General features: G+C 53.5%; 2 protein-coding genes across 9 annotated transcripts in view; both read left to right on the top strand.

The window, feature by feature from the left end:
• The window catches only part of Lpar5 (lysophosphatidic acid receptor 5), a 10,080-nt gene extending 7,323 nt beyond the window's left edge, over positions 1-2,757 (top strand). Inside the window, exon 2 of the mRNA XM_004643584.2 lies at positions 680-2,757. Coding sequence (XP_004643641.2) covers positions 842-1,990 — 1,149 coding nt within the window. The 5' untranslated portion in view covers positions 680-841 and the 3' untranslated portion in view covers positions 1,991-2,757. The remainder of the gene's footprint in view (positions 1-679) is intronic.
• Positions 2,758-6,674: 3,917 nt separating this feature from the next.
• Chd4 (chromodomain helicase DNA binding protein 4) overlaps positions 6,675-16,534 on the top strand; it is a 47,542-nt gene continuing 37,682 nt past the window's right edge. For 5 of the 8 annotated variants that reach the window (XM_023703669.1, XM_023703670.1, XM_023703671.1 and 2 more), the window contains exons 1-2: positions 13,534-13,638; positions 14,447-14,624. In XM_023703669.1, coding sequence (XP_023559437.1) covers positions 14,525-14,624 — 100 coding nt within the window. In that variant the 5' untranslated portion in view covers positions 13,534-13,638; positions 14,447-14,524. Of the gene's footprint in view, positions 6,724-13,502; positions 13,639-14,446; positions 14,625-16,534 lie in introns of those variants that run through there. The other 3 variants (XM_023703668.1, XM_023703672.1, XM_023703667.1) reach the window with 3 other exon arrangements.

Here is a 16,534-nt window from a genome sequence, read left to right on the forward strand (position 1 = left end):
ATATATATATATTATGGTACTGGGGACTGGACTCAGAACCCTGTGCTTGCCAGGCAAGCACTTATTCTACTGAGCTATCTTCTCAGGCCCTAGAACCTAATCCTGCTACCTCTCTACCTCCTGAGTCACTGGGTTTGCAGCATGCACACCTGGTAGGATTGAAAAAATACAGTGAATGTTTAGATTACAAAAATAGTTATTACGGTAAAACCAAAAACCACATAGCTATTGATCCACCTACCTCAAAATGCCCTTCCCTCCCATGCTTTGAATACACTAATCTACCTGTTCCCTGGCCACCTTCTCAAGCAGTTTGGAAATTTTCTTTTATGAGTGTCTTTTTTTGCACTATCATGGTTTCTTCGATGTCCCATTTACCTTTCATGGTTATTTTGACTTTGAGGAAGACTCAGAAGTTCCATGGGGCCATATGAGGTGAACAAAGTAGACTAAGCCACAAGAATATTCTGTTGGAGGACACTCAGAGGCGGCATCCACTAGATACTTAATCACACCTCATAAAGACCTTCACAGAAGAGGCCTGATTTAAGAGGGTAAAAGGCCCGGAGCTGAAAAAATAAACCCTCAGGAGTCCAGCGGACTAGAGAAGCTACAGTGGGTAGCTGCAAATCTACACCCTGCCCTGTGATACTGACTTGGACTTGCCTTCTAATTCTAGATCTCCACCTCGGATGAAGCTGAATGACTGGCTTCCAACCCTGGGCAGTCATAGCCCACACCCCCATGCCTGGCAGCTGCTTGCTTTGGGACTGGCTCCGTACAGCCTGCCAGCCACCACCCTGGAGGTGAAAGCCATGCCCAGGCCTCAGAGTACCCCCTGATGGCCTCAGCCTGGGTCCCTCTGCCCGCCTCCCGCACCATGTCATCTGTCAACAATTCCACACTGGGCAATCTGTCGGTCAACGTGTCTTCGTGCCCGGACTACCGGACCTTCCATCGCCTGCACATGGTGGTCTACAGCTTGGTGCTGGCGGCTGGACTGCCACTCAACGCGCTGGCCCTTTGGATCTTCCTGCGCGTGTTGCGTATCAAATCGGTGGTGAGCATATACATGTGCAACCTCGCGGCCAGCGACCTGCTCTTCACGCTCTCGCTGCCCCTGCGCCTGTCCTACTACGCGCAACACCACTGGGTCTTCCCGGATCTCCTGTGCCAGACATCGGGAGCGATCTTCCAGATGAACATGTACGGCAGCTGCATCTTCCTGATGTTAATCAATGCGGACCGCTTCGCCGCCATCGTGCACCCGCTGCGGCTGCGCCACCTGCGGCGGCCCCGCGTGGCACGGCGCGTGTGCCTGGGCGTGTGGGCGCTCATCCTGGTGTGCGCCGTGCCCGCCGCCCGTGTGCACCGGCCCTCGGTCTGCAGCCACGCGGGCCGCAAGTGGCGCCTGTGCTTCGAGAGCTTCGGCGATGAGCTGTGGCGCGGCCGTCTGCTCTTGCCGCTCGTGCTGCTGGCCGAGGCGCTGGGCTTCCTGCTGCCGCTGGCGGCGGTGCTCTACTCGTCGTGCCGAGCCTTCTGCGTGCTCGCGCGGCCCGACGCCCCGCAGAGCCGGCGGCGGCGCAAGACCGTGCGCCTCCTGCTGGCCAACCTCGTCATCTTCCTACTGTGCTTCGTGCCCTACAATGCCACGCTGGCGGTGTACGGGCTGCTGCGTGGCGACTTGGTGCCCGCCCGCCCCGGGACCCGCGAGCAGGTGCGCGGAGTGCTGATGGTCATGGTCCTGTTGGCCGGCGCCAACTGCGTGCTGGACCCACTGGTCTACTACTTCAGCGCAGAGGGTTTCCGCAATACCCTGCGCGGCCTGAGCGCCCCGCTCCGTGCCCGCACCTTGGCCGGGAACGGGACCGGGGACGCTCCCCCTGAGCCGCGCTGGGAGACCCTCCCTTCCGCCAGGCTGGATGCCACCGACCAGGGGCTACTGCAGGCCTCCCACGCTAGCCCTGTGAACCAGGACTCGGCCCTCTGAACCACGTCGGCCCTAGTGCTCTCTCTGCGGGACCTCGGACTGCCGCACCAGCATCCGGAAGTGAACAAAGCGAGCGAGCGAGGTCACGGAGGAAGAGCGCTGTCTGCCCTGGCTTCTTTGCATTGGTGGCAGAGAGCAGCAGGCTCCTTCAGTTGGTGGGAAGTAACAGGAGGAGCCCGGCTGTGCCTAGGAGCTAGGCGATGCAAAAGAACACTGTCCTGACTTTGCACTGCCACCATCTGAGCCCTAAGAGCCCCGGGGCTCATTGGACCAAGCTACTGAGAACTTCATGCACCTGCTCACTTCTGTGTGGAGTGAGGGCCACACCAAGCCATCATCCTGGCCCTCTGCCGGGCTCACCATGCTCAGGCATGGAGTCAGAGTGTGTGGGCAGAATTGGACTCCTTCTTGTCTAGTGACTTGTCATAATGTAGGCCTGACACCCAGATCCTAGCTTTGGTCTTCTTTCTAGGTCATTCCTTCTCCATCTGCCACTTTCAGGGCTCCCTCCTTTCCTGGACTGATGTTCTCTCCTCTTTCTCTGCCTCCAGAATGTTCTTTGCAGCACTAAAGCATTGGTTCTTAAATCTTTTTGGTTTTAGACCTCTTCACGCTATACAAAGGGAGAATCAAAGAGTTTTTGCTTATTCTTTGTTCCCTTGATATTTATCATATTAGAAATTAATGAGTTTTTAACGCAGAAATATGGAAGTGTACACTTCAGTAGCTGAGAGAGCAGGAATATCTTCACATTTCAGGGAGACACAGGAGAATACAAGTGACATCTTAGTAGTATTATGAAAATAACTGTGAGCTCACGTAGTTCATCAAGGAGCTGGTCTCTCGATCACATTTTGCTAATCACATTTGTACTGGAGTATTGGAGTGCACACCTAACTTCTTCCCAGGGCATCATCTAACAGTGAAGTGTCTGGGAAAAGGCCATGCTTGACTCTTTCATGCTGATGTGGTCCTCAGGCACGGGACTTGGTGGGGCAGCCTTGAGTCTGCACCAGCGAAGCACCACTCTGGGCTCCCGAAACAGCTCAGGAAACAAACCCCAAACCACTCAGGAGGAAGAGGTGGTGCGGTTCTGGCGAGGGAAAAGGAAGCACCCCGCGAACAGGAGGGAAGAGTGTACGGGGAAGCAGAATGAGATGGGAGGGTGGGAAAGGCCCTGAGGCCCGTGAAATGGCTTCCTGCCCGCTTTACCCGAGCGGGGGTGGGGTGGAGGGGAGTGAGCCGCTGAGCCGCTGGGCGCTGGCAGGGGCCGCAGAGGTGGCACAGTTACATCTTCAGATTCTGACATTCATGAGAGTTAGTTGTTGCTGTGTATATCCTGTATGCATTTCTGGCTTATGGTTCTCAGTATTGTGTGTGCGCGCCTTTCCCGTGTGTCTGTCTCACTTTGGAGCAAGTCTTTTGTGTCCTTACACCAGCGGTCCAGTTGGTGATTTCCAGGAGGAAAATGACCCCTGGTGGCCAAACCGAGGAACTGACCTAAACTCCTCTCAGGTTAGCTTTGCGGGCGGGGGCTCCTCCTCTCCTCTACCTGAGGATAGAGGTTAGAGCCCCAAGTTGGGTCCTTACCACTTCCTGCCGCTCCAAAGGATCCCTGTTGGTCAGCACTCGCCCCATCTCACTTTTTCCCTCGGGGTTCAAAACAGGTGCCTTTCCAGACCTTAACGCCTAAACCGCTCAAAACCTCACAGTACAAAATCTCAAGAGTTTCCCCCTACCCAAACAGAACAGGGCTGGGATTACAGGCCTGTGCCACCACAACTGGAATTGGTGACAGGTTCAGCATGCCCAGGGACAGGGCCAGCACAGCATACCCGGTATGGAACCCCATACCTGCACTTGCCTAAGCTGGCGCTTAGTCCGCTGACCTATCTTGCCAGCCCTGAACAGCACTTGTAAAAACTCCTTAAAAGGGCCAAGCTTGGTGGTACACACCTGTAATCCTAGCACTCGGGAAGGCTGAAGCAGGAGGCAAATTTGAGCCCAGCCTAGGCAATTTAGCAACACACCAAGTCCCACCATCTCAAAAAATAAAAAGGGTTGGAGATATAGCTTAGTGCAAAGGCCCTGAGTTCAACCCCCATCCCTTAAGGAGTGGTAGCTTAGGGCAGGGTGCGTGCTCCTCATTCACCACCCTCTAAGTTTGATTCCTTGCACCATAAAACTCAATAAGCAAATACATTTTTTTAAAAAAGAGTTGAGTACTGTACATTTAAGAGTAGGTACATATATGAATTCCAAGTAACTAAAGCTCACAGCTTGTATCACCTATCACAGCATATAATGTGCTTATTTATTTTTTCTAATTTATGTTTATTGTCTGTTTGTCCTCCTTGCCACTCAAGGTAGAGTGTAAGCTCCATGGGGGCAGTGGTTTTGGGGTTTTTACTTGGTTGGTTTTTTAATGTAACCCCTAGTATCTAGAATAGTGAGGAAGTCCTCAATAAATATTTGTCACCTGAATGAAGTCAGATCTTGCTGCATCCTATGGGGACCACTGAGTAGGTGGACAATAGTGACTCCAGCAGGACAGAGGGTGCGGGAATGGGGGAAGATGTGGGAAGCTATGAGTTTTTGCTCACACAGACAAACTGTGAAGGATAAAGTAGAGGAACACAGTGGGGACAGTCTGAGGCAAATAAGAATGGGCTGGGACAGGTGGCCTGTGAAGATGTGTGTGGCCCTGGGCTGGGACAGTGTGGGGTTAAAGCTGTACTGAGCAGTTCCCTGCATTCAGATAGGCCAGGGGTTTTCAGCACAAGAACAAGGACAGGGACAGGCTAAGGAGAGGTTGTAAGCAGCACGGAAATGAACAGAACCTGACGAGGAATGTGCTGTGGAGGATTCAGAAAAAGTGCTCTCCAAACAGAATTTCCCAGTTACTGAGTGGACAGGAAGGAGAGGTGAGATGTGGGAAATCCAGAGCCCTCAGCCATCTTCTGGGCTAGGAAATCCAAAGGAGAAGAAAGAGAAAAGTTTAGATTGAAAGGAAAGCGCAAGAACATTAAAAGTTTAAGAAACATTCTTTAGGCCTGACACAGTGGCACAACCTGTAGTTTCCCCTCCTAACTTGGAAGGCTGAGGCAGGAAGATTGCTTGAGCCCAGTTCAGTGCTAGTCTGGGCGATATACAGGGACACTGTACTGGGGGGAAAAACATGTTTTGTATCTCAGAATTTCAATTTAGTGCTCCAGATCCCTCCCCTCATTTAATGATCACAATCACCCCAGGAGTTAGAGTTGATGGTTCTCTCCATCTCAGATGTCGCACTCAGGACATTTTTTTTTTCTTTTTTGTGGTACAGGGGATTGAACTCAGGATCCTGTACTTGCCAGGCAAGCACTTATACTATTGAGCTATCTCCCCAGCCTAGGACAATCTTAAAAGAAGGTCCGCACAACCGGGAAGTGGCTCAGGCTCTGCTGGGGTTCCCAGATTCTTACTCTCTGCATTAAAGTCATGGCCTCCTCCCCACCCACCCTCAGTTTCTTTGCTCTCTTTTCTTTTTCATGTGGCATCAGCTCTGCCCCCTGCACTCCCAATCCACCCACCCAATGCCCTGTCCTCCTTCCCTTTACACTTTCCCACGATGGACACAGAAGCACTGCTGGCAGCTGAGAACCCACTCACTCATGGCTCCCATTGAGTTGGGCCCTCAGCACTCCCTGTGGAGGGTTGAGGAAGGAGCGGCTTCTTCTTGGTGGCTCACACAGGCAAGATGGCTTAGACTTTCTGCAGTTGGCTCTGGGATGTACCCAACATCTTGAGGACGGCACACTTCTTGTCCACCAATTCACCAAGGAGCTGACTATCGCTGGGATCTTAGTTCCTCCACAGGTCTGCTGGCCTTCGCCACATGCCCTGGAGTTGGTGCACAGCATCAGTCATTCCTCTTGAAATCCAACCAGTTCAGTAGAACCAGAACAAGACGTTGGATCTCGAAGGAGAGCAGAGACGCTTGCTTAGTTCTTGGCTCTGAACCATCTTGAAGGAAATCCCTGGAGGTCCCCACCTGGGTCCTACAGAAGAAAGGAAGAAGGGCAGGGAAGTATCACATGAAGCCTTCTTTTTTCCGTTCTCCCAGAGGCCCCAAAGAGGAGACAGGCTGGGATAATTCTGACCATACTCTCATTATCAAAGGAGATCCCTGACCTGACAAAACTGGAAAGTGAAGTTTCTCACATGGGATTTGAGGAAAACCGAAGTCTTCTAGAACCTGGGGATCAAACACACTCAGGTAGTGCCTTCAGCTGTCATTTCCTGGCAATGTGACTTCAGCCCTTTCACCTCTCTGAGGCTCTGCTTTCTTCTCTGTGAAATGGGGTTTATATCTACTTGTTGGGTATGGGCAGGGGTCACTGAGATGAAGTAAGTGCCATTGGAAGAAGGCACTTTAGAAACCCCAAGAGTGGAGCCTGTCTTTCAAACAAGAGTACAGGGCCGAGATGCAGCTCACGATGCCGTGTCTGGAAGACAGCAAGGGCTCCAGGTGACTGTCACCCAGAGGAGCCGGGCCAGCCATCAGAACTCGGCCAGAGAGCTGGTGGGGAGGCGGGCCGGGCACGTTTCCATGGTGCTGGGTCAAGCAGCCGTCTTCAGGGGCAGGGACTGGCCCGCTGCCCTCTGGGGGCACTCTCTCCCTGTGAGGCGGCGGCGTCCCACGGCTGCGGAGGAGGTGGAGAAGCGCCAGACAGGGACAGGAGGGGGACACGGTGAAGAACCCAGCGATGGCGAGCGGGCCAGGGAGGAGGCTGGAGGGGAAGGCTGGAGGGGAAGTGAGGGCCGGGCAGGCCCGGGGTGGGGCCCAGAGAGGGGCCCGGAGCCGCAGGGCGGGAGGGCGCCGGGAGGGAACGCGACCAGGGAGGGAGGAGGGACAGGGAGACTAGCACGCTGACACAGCCTCGATGTGTGCAACGGGCTGGGGTTTGGCCCACAGGTCAGGCGTCTGGCAGTATTATGGGATGGAGAGGCCTTAGGAGACAGGAGAGTATTATGGGTTGGAACAGCCTTAGGAGACTGGGGAATATTATGGGCTGGTGAGGCCCGGCTCCAACTGGAGGCGGGAGGAAGGGGTGCGGGGCGGGAAGGGGGTGGTGGTGGAAGGGATTATTATGGGCTGGAGGCCTCCTGCGACCAGAGGCAAGAGTATTATGGGCTGGCAAGGCCTTCAGTGGCCAGAGGGGGGAGCAGCGGGGGATGGCACCGGCTGCATGTGACTGGGGGGGGCCAAGTTGGGGGGGTAGTGAGTGGGGGTGGGGAGCTTATTATGGGATAGCTCTTTGTACCTACTGCGGGGACTGCTTCTCCAGAAGATATTATGGGATGTCGTGTGTGGGAGGGGGAGTGAGGCTGGGGGATTATTATGGGATGGTGGTGCAGAATGGGGAGGGCCTGAGGATCTCCAGCCCCCCACCCGTTCACACTTACTCCCATCGCGCTAAGGGTCAGCCTCCTCCAGCGGCCCAAGGGGAGCACCTAAAATCCATCTTCCTATACACATAGACACACGCACACGCACACTTTGGGTAACTCAGCCTATCCTAGTTATCTCCCCTAACTGGCAGCCACCTCCGGGGTGCGTGGTGCAGTGGGGACCGTGGCTCTGGGATGTGGAGAAGAAGCCCTACTGAGCAGGGTTGGGGTGGCCAGTGGCTCCCATTTCTCACCTTGGAGCCGCTGTCCTCTGCTCCCTAATCCCTCAGGCCACCCTCCTTCTCTTCCTCCCACAAAGTGGGGGCCCTTGAGCCTAGCCCCCACCCCCTCCCCTCCATTTCCTCTCCAGCTCCCTCCACAGCCGTAACCAGTAAAACAGGCAGCCGGCTATTATGGGATGGCTGCTCCCAGCACTCTGCAGGGAGGGGGCGGTCACCGCGGAATGTCTCCTGTGGGTGGCTATTATGGGATGGCCGCCTCTTTGGGGGGAGGTGGGGGGCTATCGAGGAGGATTATTATGGGCTGTGCCCTGCACAGCTGGGTGGGGCTGCCCTGGGTAGGTGAAGCTGGGGGGGGTGGTGGAGAAGAAAAGGAAGGAAGAGGGAGGAAAGGAGCTGGGAGGGTGGGGAGAACCCTGGAGTCAGACCTGAGGCCTGGCAGGAGTGACTGGCTGGAGAGGTTTCCTTGGTGACCTCCGTTTGAAGGGGCGCCTGAGGCAGTTTCTACCTAGCCAGATGCGAACCCTGGACACCAGGGTCCTGTTCACAGCTTTTGAAGTATAGGATTACTCAGACTGGGTCTGCAGTGCTGTGCTGCAGAATTCCTAGGTCGTGGATGGTGGCACATCAAAGAGATGATGCTCCAGGGTGACAGTACCTAAGGTCTCCCCTCCATCTGTGTCTTCCTGGGTGGAGCCTAGGGATCACCGTTTACGTGGGGCAGGGCGGGGCATGGCATTCAGTCACCCCCAAGCTCCACAAGTCTAGCTATCACAGTGCCCAGTCACTGTGGCTCTTATTCTTTCTGTTGTCTTCCCAAATCCCTTTTTCTGAGAGAGCAGAACATGGTGGACCTGTGGACCTCCGACAGCTGAGCTTCTTGGGCTCAAACAGAACTGAAGCAGCTTTATATAAGGAGAGGAATTCTAGAGCAGAGCATATGCTGAAAACTCTAGGGCAACCCCGCTGAGTGTTATTCTGAGTTCCTATGTACCATGGGATAGAAACACAACTCTAAGGTAACTGGCTAGAGAGGTTGCCCTCCTGGGTGCATTAATTAGGAGATTATGGCACCCTTAGTCCCCATGGGCCAATCATACTGGTGGCTTATTTATAATTTATCTAGGAGAGTAACATGGGGCCAGAATAGGGAGCAGCAGACACAAGAGTATGAAGACCACAAAAGCAACACACAAACACACATCCTAGCTCTTTCTGGAGGTCAAGGGGAGAGAGGGACTTATCCTTTAGAGGAATCAGGAAGAGGTTCTAAGTCAGAGAAGCAAGGGAATTAGTTGGTAAAACCTGCAGGGACAGAGAGGGCTGTGGTGGACAAAGGACCAGAATTTTGAGTCACAGGCAAAGGGCTGTGACTACCGAAAAATCTGTTTACTGGTTTATATCAATTTATTACTGCAGTAATGTGCAGATAGGAAAGCAAGGCTCTGAGGCAGACAGAGATCTGACACATGGGAATTTGAGGCCTAGAAACACCCTGGGTCCCCTAGAGAAGTTGGGTAGAAGAAGGCCTAAAAACTATCTTTGTAGCTCTGTTTTTGAAGAAGCAACTTGCCTGAAAGCATGTATACCCACGTTATGGTTTCTTTTTATTTTATTCATTTTGTAATACTGTACTGGCAGTTGATTGAATCCAGGGCCTTCACACCAAGGTACATTCTCAGTCCTTTTTGTTTTGGAGCAGGCTCACTGAGTTGCTGAGTTGCCCTGGTTGAGCTTGAATTTGTGATCCTACTCCTGGGATTACAGGTGTGTGCCACTACATTCAGCTTTTATTTTCTTGTTATGTTGTCCAAGCCGGCTTGAATCTACCGTGTAACCCAGGCTGGCCTCAAATTCTTGATGCTTCTGCCTCAGCCTCCTGCATGCTGGGATGTTAGGCATTTACTACCTCACCTGGCTCCAGTTATGGTATTTTAAAAGAGCTGCCTAGGGGCCGGGGAGATAGCTCAGAAGAATAAGTGATAGCCTGGCAAGTGCAAGGTCCTGAGTTCAATTCCCGGTACCACACACACACACACACACACACACACACACACACATAATCATAAAAGAGCTGCCTCAGGGGCCCGGGGAGATGGCTCAGTGGAATAAGCACTTCCCTGGCAAGCACAAGGGTCTGAGTTCAATCCCTGGTTCCGCAAAAAAAAAAAAAAGAGCAGCTGCCTCATACTTCCCTTCCCTGCTTTGTGGAGTACCAGTTTCATCCAAATGAGTATGGAAGGGACTTCTAGTCAGGAAGGTCCTTCCAGTGTGTGGATAAGTAAATGCGGCTCAATCTTGATGTCAAGGAGTCGAAGGAGGGGGACTAGAGAAGCCTTGCAGAAGGGGGGAAATGATCAGGGCACACAGAAAGAGTGATCTAGGGAGTTGGAATGAATGGGGTGAGCATAAACTTTAAAGGTGACAATGGGAGCTTTTGGCTGAGGTCTCTATGCGGGGAACTCCAGTCCCAAGATGAGAAAAGAGTAAAGATGCAGGCAGGTGCTGGGTAGTAAGACTTGACATTCACTGGTACTCTGCTTGGAAGTGAGAGAACAGTCGTTTTCTGAAGTGAGCTCTTTCTTGCTCCTCCTGAATTGTTTTCCCTCTGTTCTTCCATCCCTTGGATTCCAGAGGAGGCAAGAGTGTTCTTGGACAGACCCTTTCTCTAGGAAAGGAGGTGAGGGAGACACTGCAGAGATGATGACATGAGTCACTTCTAGTCAGGAAGGCCCTTCCAGTGAGGAAGCTCCAGTTTCTTTGCAGCCTGTGCCACTGCTGTAAGTCTTGGGCCTGTGTGGAAAAGGCAGATGAGATTAGAGTGAGACAATATCTTTAGCATAGTGGTGGGTGCAGCGAAGCAGTGGTGCTGGGCATTGTTTTTCATTCCAAGCCTGATACTTTGAGAAGGAGGAAGAGGGGATAGTGACAGGCTGAAAGTCCTGGCTTTCTGAAGGCCAAAGGGTTCCATGTTTGGGCTGCTCCACTTTGTGGGGCCCCACACAAAGAGGCTGGTTCCCTGTGACAGTAAGAGGGCAGGCACACTGGAGGGCTGGGGATACAGCTCAGCCACACAAATACCTGCCTGGTAAGCACAAGGTCCTGAGTTTGATTCCCACTACCAAAATAAAAAGATTAGAAGAAGAGGGCAGGCCCAGTTAGGGGTGGGGATGGTTTGCACTGGAAGCTACCTAGTGGCACCTTTGACTAAGGAAGGCTTCCTGCAATGCTTTATACCACCAGAGTTTTTCTTGAGTTGGAGAGTGGGGCCTTAACAAGACAATAATTGGGGAAATTGGAGGCATTATGATTTTTTTTTTTTTTCTGGAACTGGGGATTAAACTCAGGCCTTTGTGCTTACCAGGCAAGCACTTATTCTACTGAGCTATCTCCCTGGTCCCTAGCATTATGATTTAAGGATATAATTTATTTATTTATTTAACTTTTTTTTTTTTTGTGGGAACAGGAGTTAAACTCAGGACCTTGTGCTTGCCAAGTAGGCTATTATGCTGCTGAACTATATCCCTTATAATTTGGGAATGTTACTGAAAACATGGGATACTGAGGCTGAGCAGAATTTGGTGTTCAAAAATAAGGGTAAGGGAGGGCTGGGGAGATAGCTCAGTAGAATAAGCGCCTGCCTCGTAAGCGCAGGGACCAATCTGCTGCACCAGTCCCACCCCCAGGGTGGGCTGAACTGGCCAGAGTCCAGGCGATAGTGGTGCACACCTGTAATCCCAGCACTAGGGAAGCTGAAAGCAGGAGGATCACCATGAGTCCCAGAAACCCTGCAACAAACAAATACACATCATCATCATCATCATCATCATCATCATCATCATCATCATCATCATCATAATAGTTGTGGCATGTAGTCATGAAGGACATGATAACCACAAGATTGCAATATTAGGAGCACTGGATGAAAGAACAGTGTTCACAAACTAAAATCCTTTAGTAGGAAGAGAACAGTGAGATTATTTTGATCAGCCATTTATACCTGTAAATCCTCTTCGAATACTTTCTAGCTTTTTTTTTTTTGTGGAACCAGGGATTGAACTCAGATCCTTGCACCTGCCAGGGAAGCACTTACTCCACTGAGCCATCTCCCCAGCCCCTACTTTCTAGCTTTTAGAAGGATCACTAAGACCTTCTCCAGACATGATTTCTCCTAAGATCCATCCAGGAGAGAACACTGGGAAACAGTACTCAGTAGTTCTCCCTTGACATCATTGTTTCTTCTGTCTGTTTCTTTGGTTTATGCTTTGTGAAGGGAGGCGCCAGTATTTTCTTTGCATTGTCCTAGTACCCAGCTCTGGCTTCCTAGGTATTTGTCAACAAATGTTGAGTGCACAAATGAGAGCAGTGATGTGAGAGGAGAGCTGGGTTCAGCCCTTGCTGTGTACCTAGCTGGATGGGCATCCATCCACAGGAGTGGCCTACAGGCACTGAGGAATACTTCCTGACTTACGGGGACCACTGTGGGAATGTTGAGGAAAAGTCTTTGGATGGGATAGGCAACTGTTATGGGACGCCTTAGGATGAATTAAACTTTATACAAATATTTCATCTGGTCAGCATAGTATTCAGTGGTGTTACTGAAAATTTAAGAGCTGGGATAAAAATCTGGGCTCTACCTGGACTTTGGTGGAGTTGTGTGGGACCCTTGATTTCACCTTAGCTTCTGAGTGGAAATGATGTGATGAGGGAACCTAAGATCCTGGACATCAAGGGACTTTAGGCCCAGAAGGGGAATAAGGTGTATTTGCCGGGTGGGACTGGACAGTGTGAGTAGCCTGCCCCACCCTCTCTGCTCTGGGTGCTGGAATAGACTTGACAGCTTCTGGAGATGGGGGAGGTGTGAAGATGAATATTATGGGATGTCTGGGTGGAAGGCTATAGGGGAAGCAGTGGAGATGAAGTATTATGGGATGTGACACTGGGTTGTGCATGGGCTCTTTGCAATTATGGGATGTCAGAGTGTGGGTGGAGGAGTAACATTATTATGGGATATTTTTCCAGTGTTGGGGAAAGGAGATTTAGATGTCTGTGGAGTGACACTAGGGCTGCTGATCCTTTAGGGGTCCTCTTAGATAAGGAGTGGTATGTCCCTGGAGTCAGGAACCTGTGGAGATTGGGGTGGTGGTGTGAGTTGCTAGACACCCCCTAGCCTGCAGGGACCGAGGGCAGCTCTAGGGGGTTGGTTATTATGGGATGTCAATGTAGAAAGTGGGAGACTGATTATTACGGGATGTGTGGGAGGAGGCCAAGTGTCCCTTGTAGTATGGGGGGGAGTGAGCTTCTGACTATTATGGGATATTGAACTGGGGGTGGATGAAGGGTGGTTATTATGGGATGTCTGTGGGGGATGGGGAATGAGTATTATGGGATATGAGGCTAAAGGGCTGGGAGGGGTGCTTATTATGGGATGGCCATGGGGAGGGAGGGGTAATGAATTATTATGGGATGTTAGCATTAGGGCCAAGAGTGAAGAAGTTGGCAAAGGATGGTTGTTACGGGATATGTAAGGGTTAGTTGCAGAAGGTCTGCAATATTATGTCAGCAGACCCCTGGCATATCTGTGTATGGAGCGTGGGGGGGCGGGGTGTGTGTATGTGGGGTGTCCGTGTGTATTATGGGATGTCCAGGAGGTGTGCGGTTGCCCGGGTGACACGCGGGGCGCGCTCAAAGGGGGCGTGGCCAGTGGTTGCCTGAGCGACGAGGGGGCGGGGGTTGCCCGGGAGACCTAGGGAGGAGGGTGGCGGTAGTGGAGGGGGGGTTGGAGTTGGTTGAGGTTATTATGGGCTGTCCGTGGGGGGCGGGGCCTGTGCGGTGGGATTTCCCGGCCGGTGTTTCGGGCCCTTTAAGAGGCGACGCCGGAGCCGGAGCCATTTTCCCCCCTTCGGCCGCGGCGAGGAGGAGCCGGAGCGGGAGTGACACCGGTCCGGACCCAGCGCGACCTGCGGCGGCTCCGGGGTGAGGAGAGCGCGGGGTCCTCGGAGAGGTGGCTCTCATAGCCGGACAAGCTCCGAGCGTCTTCTCTCACCTGTCTCCTCTTTGGGCGTCCCTGATTCGCGGGGCAGCCTCCAGACCGGCAGAGCCGACTCTTCCTTCCCGTCTCTGCGGGGCGCCGGCCTCTCCACCCTGCCTGGCCCGGCCCGGCCGCGTCCCGCTCCCGCGCCCCCGCCCGGCCAGTCTCCCGCCTGGCCCGGCGCCCGCCCTCGCCGGGCTCCCTCGCCCCCCGGGGCACGTGGCCCGGCCCCTTCCCGGTGGGCGCTCATCTCCCGCGTCCCCGCCCGGGACCCCTCGGGCGCCCGCGCCTCCACGCCCCCTGGGCCCCGCGGCTCCGGAGAATCTGAGTTGTCCCGGAGGACTGGCTTTGGAGCACTGCCCTGTCTGGGGACCGGCCCCTCCCCGGCCGCAGGGAGGAGCCCCCCACCCCCAAGTGACCTTGTGTCCCCGGGCGAGCGCTCGCCGCCGCCGGCTCCCCTGACCCTGCGCTGCAGTCACCCGGACCCCTCCCTCGGGCACACCGTCGGCTCGGCCGCCCGGCTTCTCGCAGTGCACGCCGGCAACAGCTTGCCCCGGGGCGTCTCTCCCGCTCTTGGTGGGGGCTGCCGGGGCTGAGCCGGCTTCCGGCTGCCCCCAGGAGTGTGGAACTAAGTTCAGCCCGAGTAGCTCGGGTGCCCTGCCGGGGTGGCCGAGGTGGGGGCGGAAGGAGCGGTGGGTGTGGGGGAGGGGGCCGTGCGCGTCACCGACTGTGCTCTCCCCCTCCCCCGCACAGTGACTCGGGCCAGTGCAGAGGGCCCCAGGCCGCAGGCAGGAGCAGCTGGGCCGATTCCCTGGCCGGGAGCGGAAGGGGATGGCGTCGGGCCTGGGCTCCCCGTCCCCCTGTTCCGCGGGTAGCGAGGAGGAGGATATGGATGCACTTTTGAACAACAGCCTGCCCCCACCCCACCCAGGTAACATCTTCCCCAAGGACTCGGGCCGGAGGGGAGCACTTGGGGACTCCCTAGTGACTCCTGTCAGGCAGGGCTGTGTTGCTCTTCTCGCTCGGTGAGAAGCCCAAGGTGGAGGGCATCTGAAGGGAGTGGTTCCCTTCTGCGGAGCTCTTGTGTGAGGGGGGGGCGGAAGCCATGTGCCTCCTGGGCACCGCGGACCCAGATGCAAGCTGGCTGCTCTGTCTGTCTTGAGGAATGCTCTGCAGTTCTCAGTTGAGGGAGCTCTCCGGGCTGGCAGGCGTTACCTTGTGCGGGTCCTTGGAGGAATGCAGGTAGCTGGAAGCTGTTGGAGGCTTTGGTGGCAGGGGGCGTTAAGGATTTCTCTTGGAGGATCCCAGCAGGGCATTTGTTAGTCCGATCCTGTGGCTGCTGCTGTGGAGAGGGAAGAGAGAGTGCTGGTTAACATCTGATATTTTTAGCTTCTGATCAGTTACCGGTTTTCTGTAGTTTCAGCTGTATGAAGTTTGAATCGCGCTCCTTAGCGGATCTAGAGCACTTTTAGCCAGGCAGATCGCTGGAATGTTTTGAGTGGGGAAGGGATGGTGGGGGTTGGGGAGGATGTACTAGCCTAGGAAGAGAGATCCCTGATGAGTGGACATTATCCTGATATCTATCCTAGAGGCTTCTTCTCTGAGTAGCCCAGGGTTTAGGCTGGTGTGTGAGGTGTTTTTGTAGGTGTGTGAGGGGTTGCACTGTCTGTAGTGTTTTAGGGTGGCAACGTGGACTGGCCAAACCCTATGGTTTTAACCGCGCTGCTGGGGTAGCTCTGTCCTCAAAGGATGGTTGATGTCATGCTGCTAACGGGATATCTCCTTATTCAGAGCCCCTTAGCAAAGTCACCTGCTTGTTTCCTTGACCTTTCTCCCTAGTTTGTAGCTTCCCCCCCCACGTATGTCATTTCTTCACTCTTTGCTTTTACTTATTCTCTTATTCTAGAGCCTGCTGATCCTGTTTTTCTCATTGAGTGTCTTTCACTTCTGCCTTTTCTCTTAGTTCCAGCTGGAAGTTGAGGTGGTCTGGGAGGAATGCTTTCACATTTGGCATTTTGTAATTTGTAATTTGGAATTCTTCACTTCAATCTGAGGCAATATAAGAACAGTCTCTGTTATTGAGTCTTCAGCTGCTGGGATAAGGAACTTAGGCTTGCGGCTCCTCACTGGAAGGATAGGGTGGCTGATTATTGTGCCCTTACTCCAGGTGGGGGTGGAGTAGGGTGGTAAAAAGACTCACCTTTCTTTCATCATTTCAGCCAAGAGCATGAGAAATGATAGTGCCAGCCAGCCAATGTTGATTCCCCATCTTGGCCACCCATTAGCTGGATTTGGTCTGGAATCCCCCCCCACCCCCCAGGTTGACTGGTGGTTGTGCAGGCTTCCAGGGTGAACTCTGGTTGGAGCTGTAGGTGACCCAGTTTTTCTATTTGCCACACCCATTCCTGCCCCTTTCCCAAATCTTCCTCTATCTCTCAGCCAGTTTGCCCCTTGCCTTTTCAGCACCTTGTTTGTTTGAGGAGTTAGGTTGGGGGTGTGGATGGAAGTGTATCCCTTTGGCTTCATAGTTTTGTCCTTGTCTCCATCTCTAGTTTCTGTAGTGGCAAAGAGGAAGAACTGAGATGCAGCTGATTGAGGGGTAATGTGGGGATTTCTGGGGAGAAGGCCTTAGGAAAATGATTCTGTTTTGTGAGGTCCAGGGTGGTGGTCCATCCTCAAGGGAATGGGAGGGGCTTTCATGTGCCTGGTATGAAGCTGGGCTGAGTTGGGGACGCTGGTCACCGGTGCTTTGTCCAGCCTAATGTCTCATGTTCCCTGGTATCTGTCTAGCTCAGGAAGGGTGGAGCCAGAGGCATTGTAGGGCTAGTTTTAGGGATCAGG

The sequence above is a fragment of the Octodon degus genome, unplaced genomic scaffold, assembly GCF_000260255.1.
Source record: "Octodon degus isolate 3935 unplaced genomic scaffold, OctDeg1.0 scaffold00178, whole genome shotgun sequence".
Taxonomy (NCBI): domain Eukaryota; kingdom Metazoa; phylum Chordata; class Mammalia; order Rodentia; family Octodontidae; genus Octodon; species Octodon degus.